The 22,735-nt window shown below is 40.2% G+C and overlaps 2 protein-coding genes across 3 annotated transcripts in view; both read right to left on the bottom strand.

Annotated features, from left to right (window-relative positions):
• Window positions 1–9,517, bottom strand: part of epb41l4b (erythrocyte membrane protein band 4.1 like 4B) — a 62,572-nt gene extending 53,055 nt beyond the window's left edge. Inside the window, 1 exon segment of the mRNA XM_034174856.1 lies at window positions 8,769–9,517. Coding sequence (XP_034030747.1) covers window positions 8,769–9,038 — 270 coding nt within the window. The 5' untranslated portion in view covers window positions 9,039–9,517.
• Window positions 9,518–12,115: 2,598 nt separating this feature from the next.
• Window positions 12,116–22,735, bottom strand: part of ptpn3 (protein tyrosine phosphatase non-receptor type 3) — a 33,763-nt gene continuing 23,143 nt past the window's right edge. For both annotated transcript variants that reach the window (XM_034174853.1, XM_034174854.1), the window contains exons 19-22: window positions 21,887–22,015; window positions 19,037–19,182; window positions 17,694–17,829; window positions 12,116–12,747 (exon numbers count right to left, since the gene is read on the bottom strand). In XM_034174853.1, coding sequence (XP_034030744.1) covers window positions 12,664–12,747; window positions 17,694–17,829; window positions 19,037–19,182; window positions 21,887–22,015 — 495 coding nt within the window. In that variant the 3' untranslated portion in view covers window positions 12,116–12,663. The remainder of the gene's footprint in view (window positions 12,748–17,693; window positions 17,830–19,036; window positions 19,183–21,886; window positions 22,016–22,735) is intronic.

Below are 22,735 nucleotides of genomic sequence, written 5' to 3'. Positions count from 1 at the left end.
AGAGAATTTGGCAGTACATCCAACCAGCCTCACAACCGCAGACCACGTGTAACCACACCAGCCCAGGACCTCCACATCCAGCATGTTCACCTCCAAGATCGTTTGAGACCAGCCACTCAGACAGCTGCTGAAACAATCAGTTTGCATAACCAAAGAATTTCTGCACAAACTGTCAGAAACCGTCTCAGGGAAGCTCATCTGCATGTTCGTCGTCCTCATCGGGGTCTCGACCTGACTCCAGTTCGTCGTCGTAACCGATTTGAGTGGGCAAATGCTCACATTCGCTGCCGTTTGGCACGTTGGAGAGGTGTTCTCTTCACAGATGATGCGAAGGAGATGTGTTGCACTGCATGAGGCAAATGGTGGTCACACCAGATACTGACTGGTATCCCCCCCAATAAAACAAAACTGCACCTTTCAGAGTGGCCTTTTATTGTGGGCAGTCTAAGGCACACCTGTGCACTAATCATGGTGTCTAATCAGCATCTTGATATGGCACACCTGTGAGGTGGGATGGATTATCTCAGCAAAGGAGAAGTGCTCACTATCACAGATTTAGACTGGTTTGTGAACAATATTTGAGGGAAATGGTGATATTGTGTATGTGGAAAAAGTTTTAGATCTTTGAGTTCATCTCATACAAAATGGGAGCAAAACCAAAAGTGTTGCGTTTATATTTTTGTTGAGTGTACATATATATACATATATATATATATATATATATGTGTGTGTGAGAGAGAGAGAGAGAGAGAGAGAGAGAGAGAGAGAGAAAGCGTGTTGACTATCCATCACTATGTGACAATAAATGCTGCTATTGATCATAACTATTAAAAAGAGAAAGAGAACTAATGTTATCATGTTAAAGTCTCTTTATATATTATATTTTTTGTTGCATTGTCTTTCACCTAAGAGCTGCTGACAGGCACTTCTGGGATTAACCTTTTCTTTTCTCAACTTGGATGCCCTTTCTCTTTTATCCTGCAGGAGCTCTCCTTTCTCTTCCGTCTTCACCAGTTTTTGAATGACATTACTTTTTCATTCTTTCCCTTGGCTTTGTCAGTTCTTCCTTTTCTTCAACTGATAATTTTCTTCCTTTTAGTACATCCACAAACTTTCCTTTACCTTCCCTACTAATGTACGTTTCTACAACCCCTGGCAAAAATTATGGAATCACCGGCCTCTGAGGATGTTCATTCAGTTGTTTAATTTTGTAGAAAAAAAGCAGCTCACAGACATGACACAAAACTAAAGTCATTTCAAATGGCAACTTTCTGGCTTTAAGAAACACTATAAGAAATCAAGAAAAAAAATTGTGGCAGTCAGTAACGGTTACTTTTTTAGACCAAGCAGAGGAAAAAAATATGGACTCACTCAATTCTGAGGAATAAATTATGGAATCACCCTGTAAATTTTCATCCCCAAAACTAACACCTGCATCAAATCAGATCTGCTCGTTAGTCTGCATCTAAAAAGGAGTGATCACACCTTGGAGAGCTGTTGCACCAAGTGGACTGACATGAATCATGGCTCCAACACGAGAGATGTCAATTGAAACAAAGGAGAGGATTATCAAACTCTTAAAAGAGGGTAAATCATCACACAATGTTGCAAAAGATGTTGGTTGTTCACAGTCAGCTGTGTCTAAACTCTGGACCAAATACAAACAACATGGGAAGGTTGTTAAAGGCAAACATACTGGTAGACCAAGGAAGACATCAAAGCGTCAAGACAGAAAACTTAAAGTAATATGTCTCAAAAATCGAAAATGCACAACAAATGAGGAACGAATGGGAGGAAACTGGAGTCAACGTCTGTGACTGAACTGTAAGAAACCGCCTAAAGGAAATGGGATTTACATACAGAAAAGCTAAACGAAAGCCATCATTAACACCTAAACAGAAAAAAACAAGGTTACAATGGGCTAAGGAAAAGCAATCGTGGACTGTGGATGACTGGATGAAAGTCATATTCAGTGATGAATCTCGAATCTGCATTGGGCAAGGTGATGATGCTGGAACTTTTGTTTGGTGCCGTTCCAATGAGATTTATAAAGATGACTGCCTGAAGAGAACATGTAAATTTCCACAGTCATTGATGATATGGGGCTGCATGTCAGGTAAAGGCACTGGGGAGATGGCTGTCATTACATCATCAATAAATGCACAAGTTTAAGTTGATATTTTGGACACTTTTCTTATCCCATCAATTGAAAGGATGTTTGGGGATGATGAAATCATTTTTCAAGATGACAATGCATCTTGCCATAGAGCAAAAACTGTGAAAACATTCCTTGCAAAAAGACACATAGGGTCAATGTCATGGCCTGCAAATAGTCCGGATCTTAATCCAATTGAAAATCTTTGGTTGAAGTTGAAGAAAATGGTCCATGACAAGGCTCCAACCTGCAAAGCTGATCTGGCAACAGCAATCAGAGAAAGTTTGAGCCAGATTGATGAAGAGTACTGTTTGTCACTCATTAAGTCCATGCCTCAGAGACTGCAAGCTGTTATAAAAGCCAGAGGTGGTGCAACAAAATACTAGTGATGTGTTGGAGCGTTCTTTTGTTTTTCATGATTCCATAATTTTTTCCTCAGAATTGAGTGATTCCATATTTTTTTTCCCTCTGCTTGGTCTAAAAAAGTAACCGTTACTGACTTCCACAATTTTGTTTCTTAAAGCCAGAAAGGTGCCATTTGAAATGACTTTAGTTTTGTGTCATGTCTGTGACCTGCTTTTTTTCTACAAAATTAAACAACTGAATGAACATCCTCCGAGGCCGGTGATTCCATAATTTTTGCCAGCGGTTGTATATCATTCTGAATGTCTGAAATGAAGTAAAAACATTTTTTTAAAGGATATGTAAGATGTAATGCATCGGATACAAAATGCACTTAAAAATGAAGGGAGCTTTTAGAATTGATTATTTTGAGATGCGAGCTGTAAAAACTGAACATATTTTTATACTGGAAGACTCTTTAAATGAATCAGAATTCTTACCTAATAATAGGACTTAGGATGTTTTGTCTGCATCAACCAATAGCCCATAAAATTAAAATGGGATGGAATCATAAAAATAGACAGGGAAGAGTATTGTGTGCATCTTAAAACGAAATGGTGAATGGCTGGATTATTAGCAATGAATATACCATGCCATGCCATGGCCTATGTTTTCCATAACTTTCTTTTATTTTTGTTTGTTTATTGCTGGTGAAGTGAAGTACCATGCCATTGGTCTACTTTTTCTAAAAGAAATGGTCCATGCCTTTTCCGGAAGAAAAAAGTCAAGCTAAATCAGTAGCAGGCAACAGGAAGATTTCTGTTAAGGCTAGAGAATCAAAGCACTTAACTCGGTATAATCTATCAGACATAGTGATCCTTGACTTCCCCTCCCCTTATAGTCAATTTCCTGTGTTGTTTCTTTTTTCTTTTCTTCCTTTGAAACCCAAAAGTGAAAATGGTATCTGCTTTGTTGTTGTTGTCTGTCAGAGCCAAGTGGTTTCTGGGGAATTCCCTTTGGCAACAGAATGTAAAAACCAACCCCACCCTCACTTTTGCATCATAAGAATAGTGGGTTTTCCCATAATGGATGCCAGCATTGTGAACAGTTTGGGTTTAAATCTCCTAGAAAAAAGACTAGTTCTGCCAAAGGTACATGGAATTATTTGCTATAAGTCTGGTGAATGATCCTATAAGTATCATCATCTGTCAACACATTTGAAGGATTTTTCACTCAGAAAGGATCAAAATGGAAAAATTCTGTGAGGCTTGAAGTGTCTGACATTTTGCAGTCTAAGTATGTAGACTGTCAACTGGAGTGAAGCGGCAGCCTGCATGCAAATTATAAACTGCCTGGAGTGTGTAACAGCTGAGATAACAGCAGCCATAGAAACCTTCACTGGTATATACGTATATATATATATATATATATATATTTTATATTAAGGATTCATCAGCTGAGTATTTGTGGGGTAATTTTCAACTAAAAACTGTAATATCTGTCTATAGGACACTTCTGACCTGTGTTGTCTTGTTGAAAAGCTGTATAATATAGGGCTTTAAGACCTGTCACATTATTTTATATTCATGACAAACAACTTTTTTTTATTTGTGGTTGTAAACACAGTGTGTTATTGTTGTTTATATAATGGCTGAGTGGATCCTTGTCATTTGATTGGTGCTTTGTATGTCATGTGACACAGTTTATTCATCCCTTTTGTGTTGTGTTGCATTTACCATGCAAATTTGTTTCAATACGTTTGGTACCATCGCACGCTGCAACCATCGCCCACGCTAGTGGGGGTAGCATTTAGCTAAACACGGCAGAATTTGTTTTGCTGGTGGATGACGATTTGAAGGAGAACAATTTTGGACTCCTGTTCAAAGTTCATGTTGGGCTGTTGATGTCAAAGCACCAGTGATGCACACCAAAATTTAAGTCCCTTTTCTGTCGTTTAGAAATTAATAAAATATCAAATGACAAGGATCTATTTGAAATGTTATAGAAAACAAATAAATGTTTTTTCATTCTTTCAATGGAATGGATAATTCATGAGGTTTCACCTCACTGAATGGTACGTTCCATCTTCCACCTCATGAAATATTCCTACCACTGAACTCATAAACATTCATTATTTGTATAGTATTACTGTACATTCAGATGACACTGTTAGATTACTAATTGCCTTCCTGTGTTACATCAGCTCAAGGCTTTTTCTTTTATTATTGTGCACTTTCTTTGTCTGTTGCTCTTTTGAGTCTGTTATTTGTGTATTTCTTCACCATTTGATTAAAACCCAAACCATAATTCATTTAGTTCACTGACAAGAAAGCAACAACTACTTTAATAAGTGATTATTTAATTTTGTGATTATCAAGTAAAAATGTTAAATGTTCTCTCATTCTCACCTGTCATCTTATGGTACGCTTTAATGTCTTTTAAAACTAAATATTTTTGGATTTTGGATATCTATAGACAGTCACTGTGGTGTTAGTATAATCATGTTAGACATTTTACTTCATACACTACAGAAAGTGATAAATCAAAATAACAAACATCATTCAATAATAGAAATACCCTTAGCAATCCTTAGTACCGGTAATTATGCTATTAGTAGCTGAAACTATTAGCTGTTTGATGATCAATTAATCATTTAAGTAATGTATTAAGGCAAACAAAGTTTGTTCTTTTCAAACATGAAGATTTGCATTTTACCTCTGTTTTATATTAATGAAAACTTGACAGTTGATCAAATACACAGAATTTAAAAATGTCCCATTGGATTGTGGGAAAATGACACAGTGACTCATAACAATATTCAGAATAGTAATTGAAATAATTAGCAGATACCGTCCTACCTGTTGGTGTCATTTACATATCTATATTTGTATTATTACAATTATTAACCCTCATCCTCTGACACCAGATGTTTTCTTTTGTGTGCTACACAAATACCATATGTCATACCAGGGTAATTTTTAAATGACTTTCTCATAAAACACACAGGAAAAAAGTTTTCTATGTGAAGTGACCAAAAATATTTTTAAAAATGTATTTTTTGGTGCACCACCTTTATCCATTTTTATCAAATAATATATTCGTGAAAAGAAATGACATTCTCAGACAGTGAAACTATATTATTGAAGAAAATAACAGGAAAACTCAGATTTTGATGTATTTGTGTGACTTTGAAGGCACAGGGAACCATTATTTTAAATAATAATAAATTCTAATTTCATGTTGTACTATGTGCAAAGCCATAAAATATATTCATGTTGATCATTTTTAAAATATTGCTTTATTTGCACTTTATATGCAAAAATGACACCACAGTCCAATGGGACCCCACAAGGTAAGATTACAACGGAAAACTGAACATCTATATTATCACGGTTTTACAGACACTGTGTGTCTTTGCGGAGCGTCATAAACTGAGGACAGCTGACTTTTGTCTTTTGGTGTGCTTATGTATCTCGATCCAAGGACAAACCTTGTGAAATCTCATCATCAATCAGACATTTATTTGCTGAGATAGTGGTGTATTTTGTCCCAAATGGGCTAAAATTTTGTTGGTGGGCACACAGTTATTTTATTACTGTAGTAACAATCCGAACAATTGGGCAATATTGTTATACAACACTACATATGTTAATTATGTGTCCACCAACATCATTTTAGCCTATGTGGGACATAATGATAACTCGGCAAATAACGGCCTGATCAACTTGTCCTTTTCACAAGGCTTGCCAAAGGGCAAAAGCCAGGGTCAAATCTGTTTTTGCGCAATGCTCTGAAACAGGCAGACTGACACACAGAGTGCAAATATATCTATCCATTTTTAATACCTGCTTACTCCAGTTAAGGGTCACGGGGGCGTTGGAGCCTTTCCCAGCAGTCATAGGGTGTGTGGCCGGGTACACTGTGGACAGGACGCCAGTCTGTCGCAGGGCAGGCTATTATAATACAGCTTATTTATTATATTTTCCTGTGTGTGTTTTAAATATTTTTTCTTAAAGTAATTATTTAGTATGATGTATTTAATCTGGAACTTTTCTGTGATTTTCAAATTTGTGGCTTGAGTCAATATTTGATATTGTTTTTCTGTTTTGATGCCAGTTCAATTTGTTAGTGGAGGTGATGGTCTCGTGGTTAAGCTGTTGGGCTTGAGACCAGAGGATCCTTGGTTCAAATCCCAGCCTGACCGGAAAATCACTAAATGCCCTTGGGCAAGGTCCTTAATCCCCTAGTTGCTCCCGGTGTGTAGTGAGTGCCTTGTGTGGCAGCACCCTGACATTGGGATGAATGTGAGGCATTATTGTAAAGCGCTTTGAGCATCTGATGCAGATGGAAAAATGCTATATAAATGCAGTCCAGTTCTTATATAAAGGATATAAATGTTGAAAACAATCAAAACACAAACTTAAACAGTCTCTTGATACTATTAAAGTGACATCTCTGCTGTCTCCAACGACGTGATAGGTTACAAAGGCAAAAAGATTAAGAGGGTTTAATTTGGACACACCCTCTTGGACTATAACGTTACTTTGTGACCAACAATCTCACAAATGAGCTACAACACTTAGTTCTTTCCAAGAACAAGACAACACAATTATTTATATAATACATTTTAGACAATTGCTGCAAAATGCTTCACAACATCAATACAGAATATAATTCAAAACAAAACTGTTTTAATGTGAAGTGAAATTTGGAATTTTTCTTTTAGGGAAATAATAAAAAAGCACAATGGACACGAGCCTAAATCACAGATACTAAAACTACAACAACACAACAGCTTTACTGTTGTCAGTTTCTTCCCAATATCAAATGTAGCCATTAATGCAGATCCTTTATCAGTGCCGGTGTTGCAGACCGAACGTTTCGCCCTAAAAACTGGTCCTCCTGCCTTCACTGCGCATGCGTCATCAGCAGCGATTCACAGATTATCACCTCGTTTCTGCTTCAAACTGCACTCCAGTCATCATCTATCTCAGTGACAGATATCTGAAGCTTTTGTACAACAATCATTTCCACATAAATTCACCATTATTTCATCATAAAAGAAGGAGGAAGTGATCAGAGCGCCGCAGCCACACGAGCTGCTAGCTGCTGCTCCATCATTTCAAAGCATCACTAATTATTGCCTCGTTTCTGCTTAAAACTGACTTTAGAATGATTTAAGAGGTTTTGCATTGTCATCTGATGGTTAACATTCACATTACATCATTTGATCGCTTTGGGTGAAGAGAGTCTTATTCGGTCTGCAACACTGGTGTCACAGACTGAATGTTCCCCCCCTAAAAATTGTCCCCCCTGCCTTCACTGTGCATGTGTCATTTCGGAGCATCAGCAGCGATTCACAGATTATCACCTTGTTTCTGCTTCAAACTGCACTCCAGTCATCATCTATCTCGGTGACAGATATGTGAGGCTTTAGTACAACAATCACTTCCACATAAATTCAGCATTATGTCATAGGAGCAATTGGAGCATGACAGCAGCACGTCTGAGTCTGACTCTCTGAGTCTGACTCTCTACACCCAAACTGATCAAAGGAAATAATGTGATTATTAACCATCAGATGACAAAGTAAAACCTCTTAAATCACTGTAAAATCAGTTTTAAGCGGAAATGAGGCAATAATCTGTTAAATGCTGCTGACGCATCTGCAGTGAAGGCAGGGGGACCGATCTGCAGTGTGTGGGGGGGACCATTCAGTCTGCCACACTGGTTTTTATTGGACTTAAGTGCAACCTTTGATAGAGGTTATCACTGTATTTTGGTAGAGAGAATTAAGAGCTATTTTGGTATTTCTGGTACTGTGCTTTTGTGGCTGAGATTTTGCAAGTCTGGGTGATCACATTGTGTTTTTTGATTAAAAAAAAAACAACTATTTCATTTTTAATCACAGTTTCAAAAGGATGGTTTATCTTTATTATATTTTAGTTTGAAAAGAGTTTGTATGTTTGAAAGTGCTATATAAATGTATTATTAATAGCATGCACATTAGGTTGTGCTTCTTGCCAAGGCTCTGTGTGTATGAGTTCATTGCAGAAATAATCTCCCTGAGAGGATGAATAAAGTGTGTATTATTATGACCAATTATTATTACACATTAATAACTAATGACTGCATTCAGTCGTCATATTATATTTTAAAAGTTAAACACACCGTGGTGTACCACACTTTCATCCCTAAAGAGACCGCCCTGGGGCCGCGGCCCGCTGGTTTGAACCAGCCTCACGCCTGCCGTGGCCGTGTGCACACTCACAGACAGATCCACGCTGACGTCCGAACCGTCCAACAGCAGCACGCGGCACGTGATGATGCTCCTCGCGCTCCCTGCCGCCGGGATGTGCACGGACGTTCCCCCGGTCACCACGGCGGGCGCGTGCACGACCTGCTGCTGATGGGCCAGGAGCAGAGGGCTCCCACTCACCCCCACTCCTCCTCCTCCTCCGCCGTCCCGTTCCTCCTTCTCTCTCGCCGCGAAACGGCTCCGTGAGCGGCGGCTGAACGTCCGGCGCAGAAAGCCCATCATCTTCCTGCTCCACAAGGTGAGGAGGTCCGTGCTGACCGGAAAACTGTTCCCCACGAGAATCGGTGCCGCCTCCGCCTGCTTCTCCTCCTCCTCTTCCCCGAGGCGAGGAGTCACTCCGCTTCTGGGCTACCGATCGCTCGTCTCGGTCCGGAGGTTTCCAGCCGCATATTGATTAAACCAGCGCCAACCAGTTGATTTCCGATCGGTGGCTCCGGTCAGACCTCCTCCCGTGTCCTGTCCGCTTCCGTGCACCTGCCTCCTCTGTTGCGCACCGACTTAAAATCCCGGAGAAAGCCCGTCCGGCGCTCCGCAGGGGGAGTCCGTGCGTCAGGCGGGCCGGCGGAGGGAAAGTCCGTCAGATGTTGGATCGCTTCGGATCCCGGTGATGGATGTGTTCTAATCAATCGCCGAAGCGAAACTACATCACAGGTAAAAGTCAACCAGCGAAACAGGACAAACGGCACGATCTGCGCCTGCGTAAAAACACAGCGCACAACAAACTTCTTTTTCCCAGCGAGCGGCCGACCCACCCGCGCCGGCGAACCAGCGCCACCTGTCGGACAGACCCATCAGCAGTTTTTCCTCAAAATCCTCACGAAGCCGCGGCGCAAAACACACACGCTGAGTGGCACATGTTCACAAACCGTCGGTCCTGCAAAATGTGGCGTGTGGCATGAATTATTTTTGTCATTCAGAAGTGGGACTGCAACTAATGATTATTTTAATCATTGATTAATTGAACCATTACTTTCACAGTTATTTGACTGGTTGTTCTGTCAAAAAAAAAAAAAAAAGAAGAATGTTCACCGGTGTTTTCCAGAGCCCAAGATGATGCCTTCAAATGTCCTGTTTTCTCACAGTCCCAAAAATATTCAAAACTAGTAAAATGAACCAGAAAAGTATTCACATTTAAGACGCTAAAATCTGAAAATCTGGTCATAAGAAGGCCATCAATGTCTGAATGTGAGACATCATTGTAAAGCTCTGAACATCAGCTGGAAAAGCACTGTAGTAATACAGCCCACTTAACACATAGGTCAAGTACAGGCCAAAAGCTACAGTAAGTGTATAGATTTGAATTAAAAGTCTTTGCGATGGTCAAATATGTATATTTAGGATCAACGTGACTACGTTTTCCCCTTTGCACAGACATTTGATCTGACCTCAGTGAAATCAATCAATTCAATCAATTTTTTTTTTATATAGCGCCAAATCACAACAAACAGTTGCCCCAAGGCGCTTTATATTGTAAGGCAAGGCCATACAATAATGATGTAAAACCCCAACGGTCAAAACGACCCCCTGTGAGCAAGCACTTGGCCACAGTGGGAAGGAAAAACTCCCCCCTAACAGGAAGAAACCTCCAGCAGAACCAGGCCCAGGGAGGGGCAGTCCTCCGCTGGGACTGGTTGGGGCTGAGGGAGAGAACCAGGAAAAAGACATGCTGTGGAGGGGAGCAGAGATCGATCACTAATGATTAAATGCAGAGTGGTGCATACAGAGCAAAAAGAGAAAGAAACAGTGCATCATGGGAACCCCCCAGCAGTCTACGTCTATAGCAGCATAACTAAGGGATGGTTCAGGGTCACCTGATCCAGCCCTAACTATAAGCTTTAGCAAAAAGGAAAGTTTTAAGCCTAATCTTAAAAGTAGAGAGGGTGTCTGTCTCCCTGATCTGAATTGGGAGCTGGTTCCACAGGAGAGGAGCCTGAAAGCTGAAGGCTCTGCCTCCCATTCTACTCTTACAAACCCTAGGAACTACAAGTAAGCCTGCAGTCTGAGAGCGAAGTGCTCTATTGGGGTGATATGGTACTACGAGGTCCCTAAGATAAGATGGGACCTGATTATTCAAAACCTTATAAGTAAGAAGAAGAATTTTAAATTCTATTCTAGAATTAACAGGAAGCCAATGAAGAGAGGCCAATATGGGTGAGATATGCTCTCTCCTTCTAGTCCCCGTCAGCACTCTAGCTGCAGCATTTTGAATTAACTGAAGGCTTTTTAGGGAACTTTTAGGACAACCTGATAATAATGAATTACAATAGTCCAGCCTAGAGGAAATAAATGCATGAATTAGTTTTTCAGCATCACTCTGAGACAAGACCTTTCTGATTTTAGAGATATTGCGTAAATGCAAAAAAGCAGTCCTACATATTTGTTTAATATGCGCTTTGAATGACATATCCTGATCAAAAATGACTCCAAGATTTCTCACAGTATTACTAGAGGTCAGGGTAATGCCATCCAGAGTAAGGATCTGGTTAGACACCATGTTTCTAAGATTTGTGGGGCCATGAACAATAACTTCAGTTTTATCTGAGTTTAAAAGCAGGAAATTAGAGGTCATCCATGTCTTTATGTCTGTAAGACAATCCTGCAGTTTAGCTAATTGGTGTGTGTCCTCTGGCTTCATGGATAGATAAAGCTGGGTATCATCTGCGTAACAATGAAAATTTAAGCAATACCGTCTAATAATACTGCCTAAGGGAAGCATATATAAAGTGAATAAAATTGGTCCTAGCACAGAACCTTGTGGAACTCCATAATTAACTTTAACTTGAGGTCAGTATTTAAATTTTTTATTTTGTGTGTGTGTATTTTTTGTCAACTGTTGCTCAGTTATTGGCTACATTATAGAGATTTCTTTTTTTTTTCAGTTTAATATATTATCTTGTTAGGAATCTTTAAGATATCTTGTTGGATGAATTTTATATATTTAAAGCCATTTTCTGCAGCTTGGTTGGCTTCACCTTGGAGGGCAGGAAGCTACAAACTGTACATGCCACCTTATAATAAGACTATAGTGTTAATATCAATACCCTCAATGTTATGGAGTCACTCTCAGTGTCAATAAGTTTGTCATCATGCACTTGGAGCTGATTTGCTGAGATGGTCTCGCTGATGGGAGGACAGTTTCAGAGGCACACGAAGATTAAAGGAGTGGTTTCTTTCTGCTCTGTTACAAGGAATAGGTCAGTGAAACAGATCACAGTGATAATAATAAGCCACATTACATCAATATTAAGTGACATCTGCTCATTAATTATCTTATAAATGACACTCAAATAGACGGCACATCATTGAATCAGTGCGTTTATTCAGTGTGTTTCAATAATTTAAAGAGTGATGAACAGTAGGTTGTGTTCCTCTAGCAGACAGCATGTGATGCACAGCGAACTCATCTGCCATACAGATCTAAAGCCCGCCGTGCTTCTCGCTTAAGGACACGTAGCTGAAGCACAGATCACACTGATCCACCTCTGCTGCCCCCTTTTCTTCCGTAGACTACGAGGTGTCAAAGGCATGTTTCCGCAGAGGGTCGCACAATCAGCAGAGGCGTCGCTTCTGAGTGGCCTCTTGGATAAAAATTAGCAGCTCAGATCAGTCTTATCTCGGTCTCTATGGAGACCGCAGCTTCTAGAAGCTTAATGCAGGATCAGCAAAAACTGAGGCCGACAAGGCGTAGGTTTCATATTCTGTCCGTGAATATAGGCTGCACAGACACCAGACAGCTGTGCTCCGAAGACATGCTCGTTATTCACTCTATTTGATGGTCCCGTAGGTGTGAAACTACAGCGTGTCCTCTGGGAGTCGCTTGCAGCTCTAGTTGTGTTTACATAGATGATTAGGACGACGGCGGCGCTGCAGATCCCTCCAGCTTCTCTTTGTAGACTCGCAGAATAGCCTCACACACAAACTGGAACTGAGACTGAAACAAACACATGCAAAGTGTCAGTTACTGTATGTTTCGCCACGATGGACAAAACATGGAGGACCTCACACAATGATAACTGAAGATCATTTTAGACACATCAACATCACAGCCAGAGAAAGTACCTGATCAGTTTTTTGGGGGCTAAGATACATGCATATATTTGCAAACTAATGAGGGATCCTCAAGTTATATTCATATGAATGTACAATGACAATAAAGGAAATTATTATCATTATTATTAGTTCTGTCTACATCTCACAGGTGAGCAGTGGAGAGAGTTCATATTTACACCATAAGCAGATAAGTGAATATTTACAGAGGTGATGCAAGCACCAAATTTAGCACAAATACTCCTTAGACATTACACTTTTGAAAAAGCTATGGGGAAAAATAGCAAAAATGGTGAGAAAGGTCAATTTCAGATTGTACACCGGTCAAAAGTTAAAGTTGCTCCAATTTTGGTTAAAGTGGTGCAAATTATTGGTTGAGCTAATAGGATTAATAAATGGAATAGTTTTGACTTGCTCTGCTTGGTCTGCAAAGTAAAGGTTAAACAAGATCAACATCCATTGGATTCTATAACATGTGACATATGTTACCCCGTAACATGATGCAAACTATTTATTTTTAAAACCCTATTAACTCAACCAATGATTTGCATCAATTGTGTCCAAAATTAGAGCAACTTTAACTTTTGACCCCTGTACAAACTGGAATTGACCTTTGTCACCATTCTTGCTGTTTTCAGCCCATAACTCCAGAACATTCAGTCACAGACAGTCCAAAGTAAACCTTTTTGAAATCTCTGTGTTCAGACAAATAGTTTGGCATAGTTTTCAATATGACTGGAGCATCTTTTAATTTTGACCCCTACCTGGCTGCCTATTGAAAATTCAAGTGGACAGCCTGCCTTTTCAAAAAGGGTGATGTCTAAGGTGTATTTGTGCCCAATTTGCTGCTTGCATCACCATTTGAATTATTTTTTTCAGTTATCCGCTGCACTATGTGGAGACGATGTTGCTTTGCATTCTGGACCTAACAGCCTCAAAGTATGAAGTATTACCTTCCATGCTACATTACCTCAGCTCAACATATCGAACAGCCACAATGCCTGTGTTTTTTCACAGAGAAACTGAGATCATGTTTCACCTCAGCATCTTAATGGGACATTGCGCACCACAAGTACTTCTTGTTAAACATACAAATGATTGTTACAGGTCTCATCACTGAAGAGGTTAATGGTGCATCAGGTTCTCACTTTCTGAGACACAAACTGTGTGCAGGAACTAAGGGGAAGAGTTCCATCAGTGCAGCTTCCTCAAAGACAAAACTGCAGGGAAGATATCTCATTTCAAAATCAGGGTGATAGAAGTACCAGCAGTGGCCCAGAAACAGGCTAGTGATTGGAGAGTTCTCCTAATCCCAGTTTCTATCAAAGTAATGAGAAACACTCTCCTGTGTGCCAGTGAGGTCCCACAGATCAGGGCATCAAGCCTCCAACTGCATGGGACAGCTCTGTAGCCAAACGTACACTACTGTAGCAGCCACCTTTGTGTCGCTAGAGGAAGGAAATATGATAAAACCTCACATATGTCAGAAAACAGAGACATCTGCTCCAGTTGCTCCTTTGGCTCTGTCAATGACATCAGTAGCTAAGCAGAGGAGGCTCTGGGTTAGCCCAGCAGTTCACTCTGTTGAGCAGAGCCAGAGCCACTGAGGACTGAAGCAGTGCATAACTGTTTTCCTTTATATGTCGAAAAATCGCAGTAGGAACTTGTCCAAATCTTCATCCAACAGTGCTGCTACAGCCGCTTAAGATGTCCCAAAGACCACTTCACAGGATTCTAATTGGCCTATGGCGTGCAGGATTTAGTTTTCTTGTATCATGGATACATTTTTATGAAAAGGTATTTGTGTCATTCAGTGGAAGGAAACGTGGAACCAAAATGCATGGTAAATGACATGAGTCATACAGTACTGTATTTCTCTATACAATGCAACAAATGATCAATGTCACATCACATAGAATCCACCAATCACATGAGAAGGATGTAACTAATGTACACACTGTCAGGACAAGACCTAGGATCATGTCTGCTTGTGTTCCACGGGGTGAATTTGTATGGCAAATAATTTAGTTACAGTGGTAACATTTAATGGCATCAGATACCTGCTTGCCCTGCAAAAGACTGGTGTCCTGTCCAGGGTATACCCTGCTTCACGTCCAATGACTGCTGGGATAGGCTCCAGCCCCCCGTGAACTTTGACTGGAGTAAGCGGATATAGAAAATGGAAGGATGGATGGAGGTACCCGTTCTAGGAGCAAGTCTCATTTCAGATTTCTACTTAACGTAATTTAGTTCAGTTTATACAGAACAGAGCCGGTTCAACAAAATTTGCAGTATCAAACAGTTTGAAGTTAATTCATTCATTCATTCATCTTCTACCGCTTTGTCCAATTAAGGGTCGCGGGGGGGCTGGAGCCTATCCCAGCAGTCATAGGGCGTGAGGCGGGGTACACCCAGGACAGGACGCCAGTCTGTCGCAGGGCCACAAATAGACAAACAAACACAGACACACCCACACGCACACCTAAGGACAATTTAAAGATCCAAATCCACCTAACCCGCATATCTTTGGACGTGGGAGGAAACCGGAGCACCCGGAGGAAACCCATGCAAACACGGGGAGAACATGCAAAATCCACACAGAAAGACCACGGGAATTGAACCCACGACCTTCTCGCTGTGAGGCAACAGTGCTAACCACTAAGCCACCGTGCTGCCCCAGTTTGAAGTTAACAACCCTTATTTAAACGTTTTAATAAGCAAGAGGAGTCAAATCCTCTTATTAGTCATGTTGGTTATAATTTCATTTCTGGGGTGCCCCAGGGTTCATTTCTGGGACCGTTGTTGTTTCTTCTGTACATTAATGACATATGTTCGGTTTCCAAGTCCATCAGTTGTATTTTGTTTGCAGATGATACAACAGCGTTTTGTAGTGGAGATCACTTGGGACAGACCTTGGACATGATGGAGAAGGAGCTACAGAAGTTTAAACAATGGTTTGATTCAAACAAATTATCACTCCACTATGGTAAAACAAAGTGTATTATATCTGGAAACAAGTCCAGGAATTCCTACAGAGATTTATCATTAAATGATATTGAAACTGTAAGTGATACAAAATTTCTTGGTATTGTTATTGATGATAAACTGTGCCGGAAAATGCATATTAATTTTGTTAAATCTAAAATGTCAAAAGCCGTTGCAAATTTTGCATAAAGCGTGAGATTTCATTTCCCAACACTCATTAACTATTTTATATCATTCATTGCTCATTCCATATATGACCTACTGCATTGAAGTTTGGGGAAATACATATAAAACTAATACTAATTCAATATTTTTGTTGCAAAAGAAAGCTATAAGAATTATTTGTAACAAATCATATTGAAGATCCGAACTACTGCAAAGAGTCACTGTGTCTCTGTTAAAGAGGTTAACACCTGGAACAACTGCCCTGACAACATTAAAGTACTTGGTACTTTGGTGGGCTTTAGGTGGCATTACAAGAATTATAAAATTTCTTGTTATAATTGAAGACTTGGGTTTATTGTTTTTGTTATTGCTTCTGGGAGTGTGGGTTGTGTGACAGTGTTTGTCTGGTAGTATTCTGAAAATTGTATTTATGGTTGCATGCTTGTATAAATGTGTGTATATAATTTTTATTTTTAGTATAAGTGGTGGGCATTTATAAGCTTTGCTTCTGCCCTCACCCTTTCGGCCACAACAGGATCTTTGTAAAGTTGTTTTGTTATGAGTTTGTTATGAGAGTTGTTGAACTGTGTGCCGAATACATTCATTCATTTATTTTTATCTTTCAGCATTTTGCATTACGTATTAAAGCTTCATAACAGTGTTTAGAGATTTAATTTCAATGGGTGACAATGGAAAGAAGTCCTTGCCCATTTTTACTTTGTGAACTTATTTAAACTAATTGACTGATATGACAAGTATTACGGGATAATTTAATTCAGACGAGCCGTATTTATGAAAAAGCAGGTGACATACCTTTGTAGCCAATGTTCAATTGTCTTTACGAGCATTTTCCAACTTATTTTAACAACTGTTTTCTATATTTGCAGCCAACGTTATCTACCAAATAATGCTTCTAATGAAACAAACTAAAATAGGTAAATGCTATATTGAACTTGTAGTTTTATCGGTCAACTTGACACAATGACTAATCAAGAGACAGTTGACTTGCCTAATGTCCCGCCAACAGTTTCAGAGGCTCTAATTAGTAACTCAAAGTATGTCATCATACCTGTGTGGCTAATGTACACAGTCCTGTGTAAAACTATTAAGCACTTTTAAGATGAGACCAACAAGCTCATCTGCTCCTCAGGTGGTACCTACGTTATGAATACACAGTGCCTCCCATGTACAGTTCACTCGCTCACTCAACTCCAATCTCTTACTCCAATTAAGGGTCATGGGGGCTGGAGCCTATCTCAGCAGTCATAGGGTGTGAGGCGGGATACACCCTGGACAGGATGCCAGTCTGTCGAAGGGCCACATGCAGACAAACAAACACACACCCGCAAGCACACCTATGGACAATTTAAAGTTTCCAATCCACATAATCTGCATGACTTTGGATGTGGGAGGAAGCCGGAGCACACGGAGGGAACCCACACAAACATGGGGAGAATATGCAAACTCCACACATAAAGGCCACAGGTGGGAATCAATCCCATGACCTTCTTGCTGTGAGGCAACAGTGTACAAAACCACACAAGTGTCATCTTATGATTCATGATATTCACAAATTAAGAAAGTAAAATTATTGAAAAGAGACTATTCACAATATCCAAAAGCATCCTTTCATAAAACGAGTTGAGACGTTCAGCCTAAATCTTTGCTGTTTCACTGTACCGTGGTCTGAACCATCATGGCTCGCTGGTCTCTCAGTGTTTTCACTATGTCCAGTGGGAACACTGGCCGACCCTCATCCAGCAGAGTCAGAGCTGCTTCCGTGGTGATGAGAACACCTGTCCGTCCAATCCCCGCACTGCAAATATAATAATAAATAAAAAAAAACAAACAAAAAAAACAATGGGCACCCTAAACAAGTACAGCACATATACAATACAATACAGCATATCAAGGTTCTAGCTAGGACCATTTTAGTGCTGGGTAAATTATGTGATCGTGGCTCATAGCTTCGGGGGACCGTGGGCCCCTGGACCCGCAGCCCCCCCACCCTCGAAGCTATAGCATTTTTACCAGTATAACATTATTGGCAAGCCCTATTTTAACTAATTTTGGGTGGGTTTTTAGATGCATTGAAAGCAAGACTAATAAAAAAAAAATTATATTTATGTTGTAATATTTGTAAGTTTTTTGAATGTTTCTGTCAAAGTCCAAGTTAATAAATTAAATAATGTTGAAAATGTTAAACACACATTAATATTTGATGTACATAGGATTTACTCTCTTCTTCAAAAATGACACAGTAGCTTTTAATTCAGTGAAGCAGGCAGTTTTTCTGTCATCCTGACAGTTTTGGGGTTTTTTGTTTAGCTTTTTTTTCAACATTTTTGAGTGGAATTGCATTACTTTTTCTTTTTAAACAATATAACACCAAATTGCCTTATTTGAACAAGAGCTGAACCTGGACTGATTTGTCAAACCTGCTCTTTCAAATGAAAAACTTTGTGAATCAGTTTTTCACCTCTTTCACTGATGCTGTGCCCACCTCCTCTCCACCCTCCTCCTCAGCTCTCTCTCTCTCTCCCTCTCCCACACCGTCTGCTGTTTTTCAAACTTGGAGCTTTTTGGAAACACGAATCCTGTAAAATAAACTGTAAATTTCTGAATGTATCATCAGATACAGAAAGACCTCTGGATTATTTAATGTAGAATTTTCATGGCAGGTTTTTTTTCCTTCAATTCAGAGGAGACGTTCACAGCTCTGTGGCCACAGAATGTGCTAACTCACTGATCTCTGCTGTTTGCAATTTGAAACAAAGAAAATGAGAAATATATTTCTTATTACTTTAATTATTGGTTTAAAATTGCAAAACTAACTCTATACGCTTGAAATACAATTGAATTGGTACATTTTCAGCAACATTTCAGTTCATTTTTCAGAAATTCTGTGCTGGGTGGCACAGCCAATTTGAACCCGAGAGCTGGGTGGAAGTTTGCAGTACCGGGTGGGGCCACCCGGTGCCACCCGCCGTGGCTAGAACCCTGCTGCATACTGTATGTGTTACCTGCAGTGTACCATCAGCGGCTCTTCAGCTATCCTCCTCTCCCTGACAGAGCTGATGAACAACAGGAAGTCTGAAGGGTCATCGGGTACGCCGTGGTCCGGCCACGCTACATACTGCAGGTGTGTGACTGCGCGTTCTTCGCCACGCTAAGCATGCACAAGCACATAAATACACAGATACAGAATTTCACAAACATGTTTTCAAGATGGTAAACACTTGGTAAAGAGAATAGCCACATTATTCAGTAGAAGAGGACCGTGGAGTCTCAGTCAGTAATGCATGGCCTCAAAAAGACTGCTATTTTTTACCAAGCAAAAACATTTCTACAGTTCATTAGAATGCAACTATGTATGCTAATATTAGCATTTTTATCGGGTCAGGGTAGTAAAATCTTCTCATCAGCATATTAGTAATTGAGCTTAGTTATGCATTAGCATGCTAGCACATTGTAGCACATAATGTGCTAAAATTATCATGTTAAAATACAAGACAGGTTTTTTCTTTTTTTTCTGGAATAGGAAGAGAATATAATGTTCATTAAGGTAGAAAAAATCACAATGGAAATAAAAAGAATTGTGTCTTGTTCATGGGTTATTTTGTCTATTTTCTGTTTATGAGTCTCAAAAGTCTCATAATTTGGGCAAACTGTACATTGCATTTTCATGTGTTCAATACCAAGACAAAAACTGACAACACCAAAACATGTGCCTGTCAGTTACTTCAGTACAATTAAACCTGAGATGTTTTATGTTTGCTAGCATCTTCATCTAAAGGTTGATTCAAATACACATTGGTTTATCATGAGTGTGGGGTTGGTGGGAGTCTTGATTGTTTTGGCTTTTAAATCTGGAGACAGTGTTGCAACTATTGGCTTCTGCTATATCCTAAATGGTTTCACTTGAACATGTGAACAGTAGTGTGTTACTGGCTCCATTTCATCTGAATTTTCCTCAAAATGTAGTGAATCCTACATGTCATTTCTGTCCCTCTGGCACAAATGGGTCAAATATAAAAGATGGGACATCTACCCATAATGCCAGTGAAAACTGCCATTTGAAAGGATGTGTTATGGCTCCTAATGCTGGAATGGACTGGATATCGGGTAGGGTTGTGGAAACCAGCGGCTTATAAGCCTTTATTGGTGAAGAAAGGTTTAGTGAACTTGACCGTATAGACAATGCTGTGATCTTTGCAGAATCAGTGGATACAGCAGCAACTGAGAAGCTGAATGAGAAATCAGAATGTCTCAGCATGTGAGTATCCTGGATGAAGACCAGGATCCAGGCTTTCAATGACTTCATAGACTCACCCACCAGAAGTGTATTTGTATGTGGTGAAAGTGACAAACCTGTAGAGATGTTCACTTATCTCCACAGTGACATTCATGTCTCTGAGTCCTCAACCTTTGAGCTTGAGAGACACCTAGGAAGAGGTCATGGAGTCATGAGGTGGCTGGACAGAGGTGTTTGGCGATACCAATATCTTTGAAGGAGAACAAAGATCCAAGTCCAGGGAGACCTGCTGCTTGCAGTCTTACTGTATGGTTGTGAGAGCTGAACGCTAACCAGTGATCTAAGGTGATGACTACATGTTTTTGCTGTCAGGTGTCTTTGAAGGATCCTTGAGTACCGCTGGAATGAGTTTTTGCCAAATGAATGGTTACTTTAGTAAGATGAAGAGTATCACAGTATTTTGACCATGTGATGCATTCCTCTGGCTATGAACCAGTATGCAGGTGCCTTAGTGTTGAGGACCCCCAGTGACTTGAGAAGGCGAAGTGGACAGCCACGTTTCACCTGGCTGCAGCAGACAGATTGTTAAATTCAAGAGGTGGGGATGGATGCATTGGCTGCCATCCAAGACCCAAGGTGGTCCTGTGGTGTGGTGGATGCAGCAACACACAGTAAAAGGGAATGATGCCAGGCGTGACCCGACAATCTGTGGATGTATGACCACTCTATTCTTTGGGCTGTTATGCCACCCTGTAGTCCACCTATCTGAAATTTTGCATGGATACATAGAGAGAATGAGTTTCAGTAACATTAGTAAATCTGCAAAAGTTATCACTGTAGAAGAGGGTGAAGGCTGGAAAAACAGAAGTGAGGACAGCCAAGTTGCACGTGGCCACTCGGTGGAACTGAGATTATGCGGTAAAGACGGGCAAAACCGTAAAACAGGTGGTATAGACAGACAGCATTGAGGAAAATACCAGAACTGAAACAAATTGGAGGCAGGAGAATTGCTGTGTTTATAGTTTACAGTGGGCATATAGCCGTGACTCCATGCAGGGATTAACAAGGATAGCCAGAGGAACAGATGGGCCACACACAGTCATATCAGCGTTTGAATGCGTGCATGTTCATATTTCCTGCCTTTTTAAGCATCATCGGTTATTTACCTGTTTGCTTTAAAAAAAAAAAAAAAAAAAAAAAAAAAAAAAAAAAAAAAAACAAACACACACACACACAACAACAACACTCTTTGAACTGATAATGGGCCATATAAAGTCTGTTAGAGTCACATTTATCCAGAAAAGCTTCACGATGAGAAACAACCCAACAGGCTAACACACACACACACACACACACACACACACACACACACACACACACACACACACACACACACACACACACACACCTGATTACTCAGATGATGCAAAACAACTTTGTTCACACTCAAACCCACTCACATGGAAGTGACTGAATGTTGGCTGATAGTTTGCCCCACAGTGGCAGTCACCTGTGGTGAGCTTTGCGTATGACATATGGCTCAGACATATTACACACCACTGAAAACATACAGACGCAACAAAAAAAAGCTCCTCATTGTGCAACTGTAGTCACGTACCTGTTTGTGGGTCAGGGTGAACTGTCGCACCACATAGGCCAGGTTGCACTCCTCTGAATGACACTTTACCTGCATGTGCTCATAATTCTTCACTTCCGGTGGATGTGGCCAGTACTGGTGGCACTTGGTCTGCAAGTGTTTGACATCACTTAGATATTACATTAATTTTGACATGAGTCTTCAGTCAGGAAACAGATTAGTCCTGCTTTTACATCAGCCACACTCTTAAAAATGAAGCTTGCTCTGAACAGCATGGTTTGTTCCTACCAGAAAACTGAAGAATAATGACATAAGGAGCAGGATGAAGACTCTGTGTGTGTGAGTGCGAGGTCGAGTGGAGAGAAATGCAGGTCACTTGACAAATAAAGAAAATCACCAGTTAATGGAAACATCTGGTTACCAAGCAACACGCAGCTCAGACAGCGACTGCTTCATTTAATAAGTCCTTGATATCTGTCTGCCTCTGTGTTGGTGCATCTTTGCTGTCAAATCATTTATTTCATTAGCATCTTGCTCACACTTTAATTTAGCTATTCCCAAGGCTATGAAACCATGTAATTATGGACAACTGTGTTCATTTAATTTATTTTTATGTCGACATCGCTAGCAAACCTTGTAATCACAGTAATCATAGTCTGAAAAACAACAACAACATGAAAAACGGTGTAAGTCTGCAGCTGCTGCAGTAATCGTTGTGTCATGCATCAGTAACGCTGGTCACTCGCTATGCAATGATTCAGTACAAATGTGCTTTTTGTCAAGCTCGTACAGAAATGTAAGTTCTGCATTACGAACGTGTTTCAAATCTAAGGGCCCTGTCCCACTGGCGTTTAGGAGGATTTGCGTATG

This window comes from Thalassophryne amazonica, chromosome 7 (assembly GCF_902500255.1).
Source record: "Thalassophryne amazonica chromosome 7, fThaAma1.1, whole genome shotgun sequence".
Classification (NCBI taxonomy): Eukaryota; Metazoa; Chordata; class Actinopteri; order Batrachoidiformes; family Batrachoididae; genus Thalassophryne; species Thalassophryne amazonica.
The sequence above is the reverse complement of the archived record's forward strand: the minus strand, read 5'-3'. Positions and strand labels throughout refer to the sequence as shown.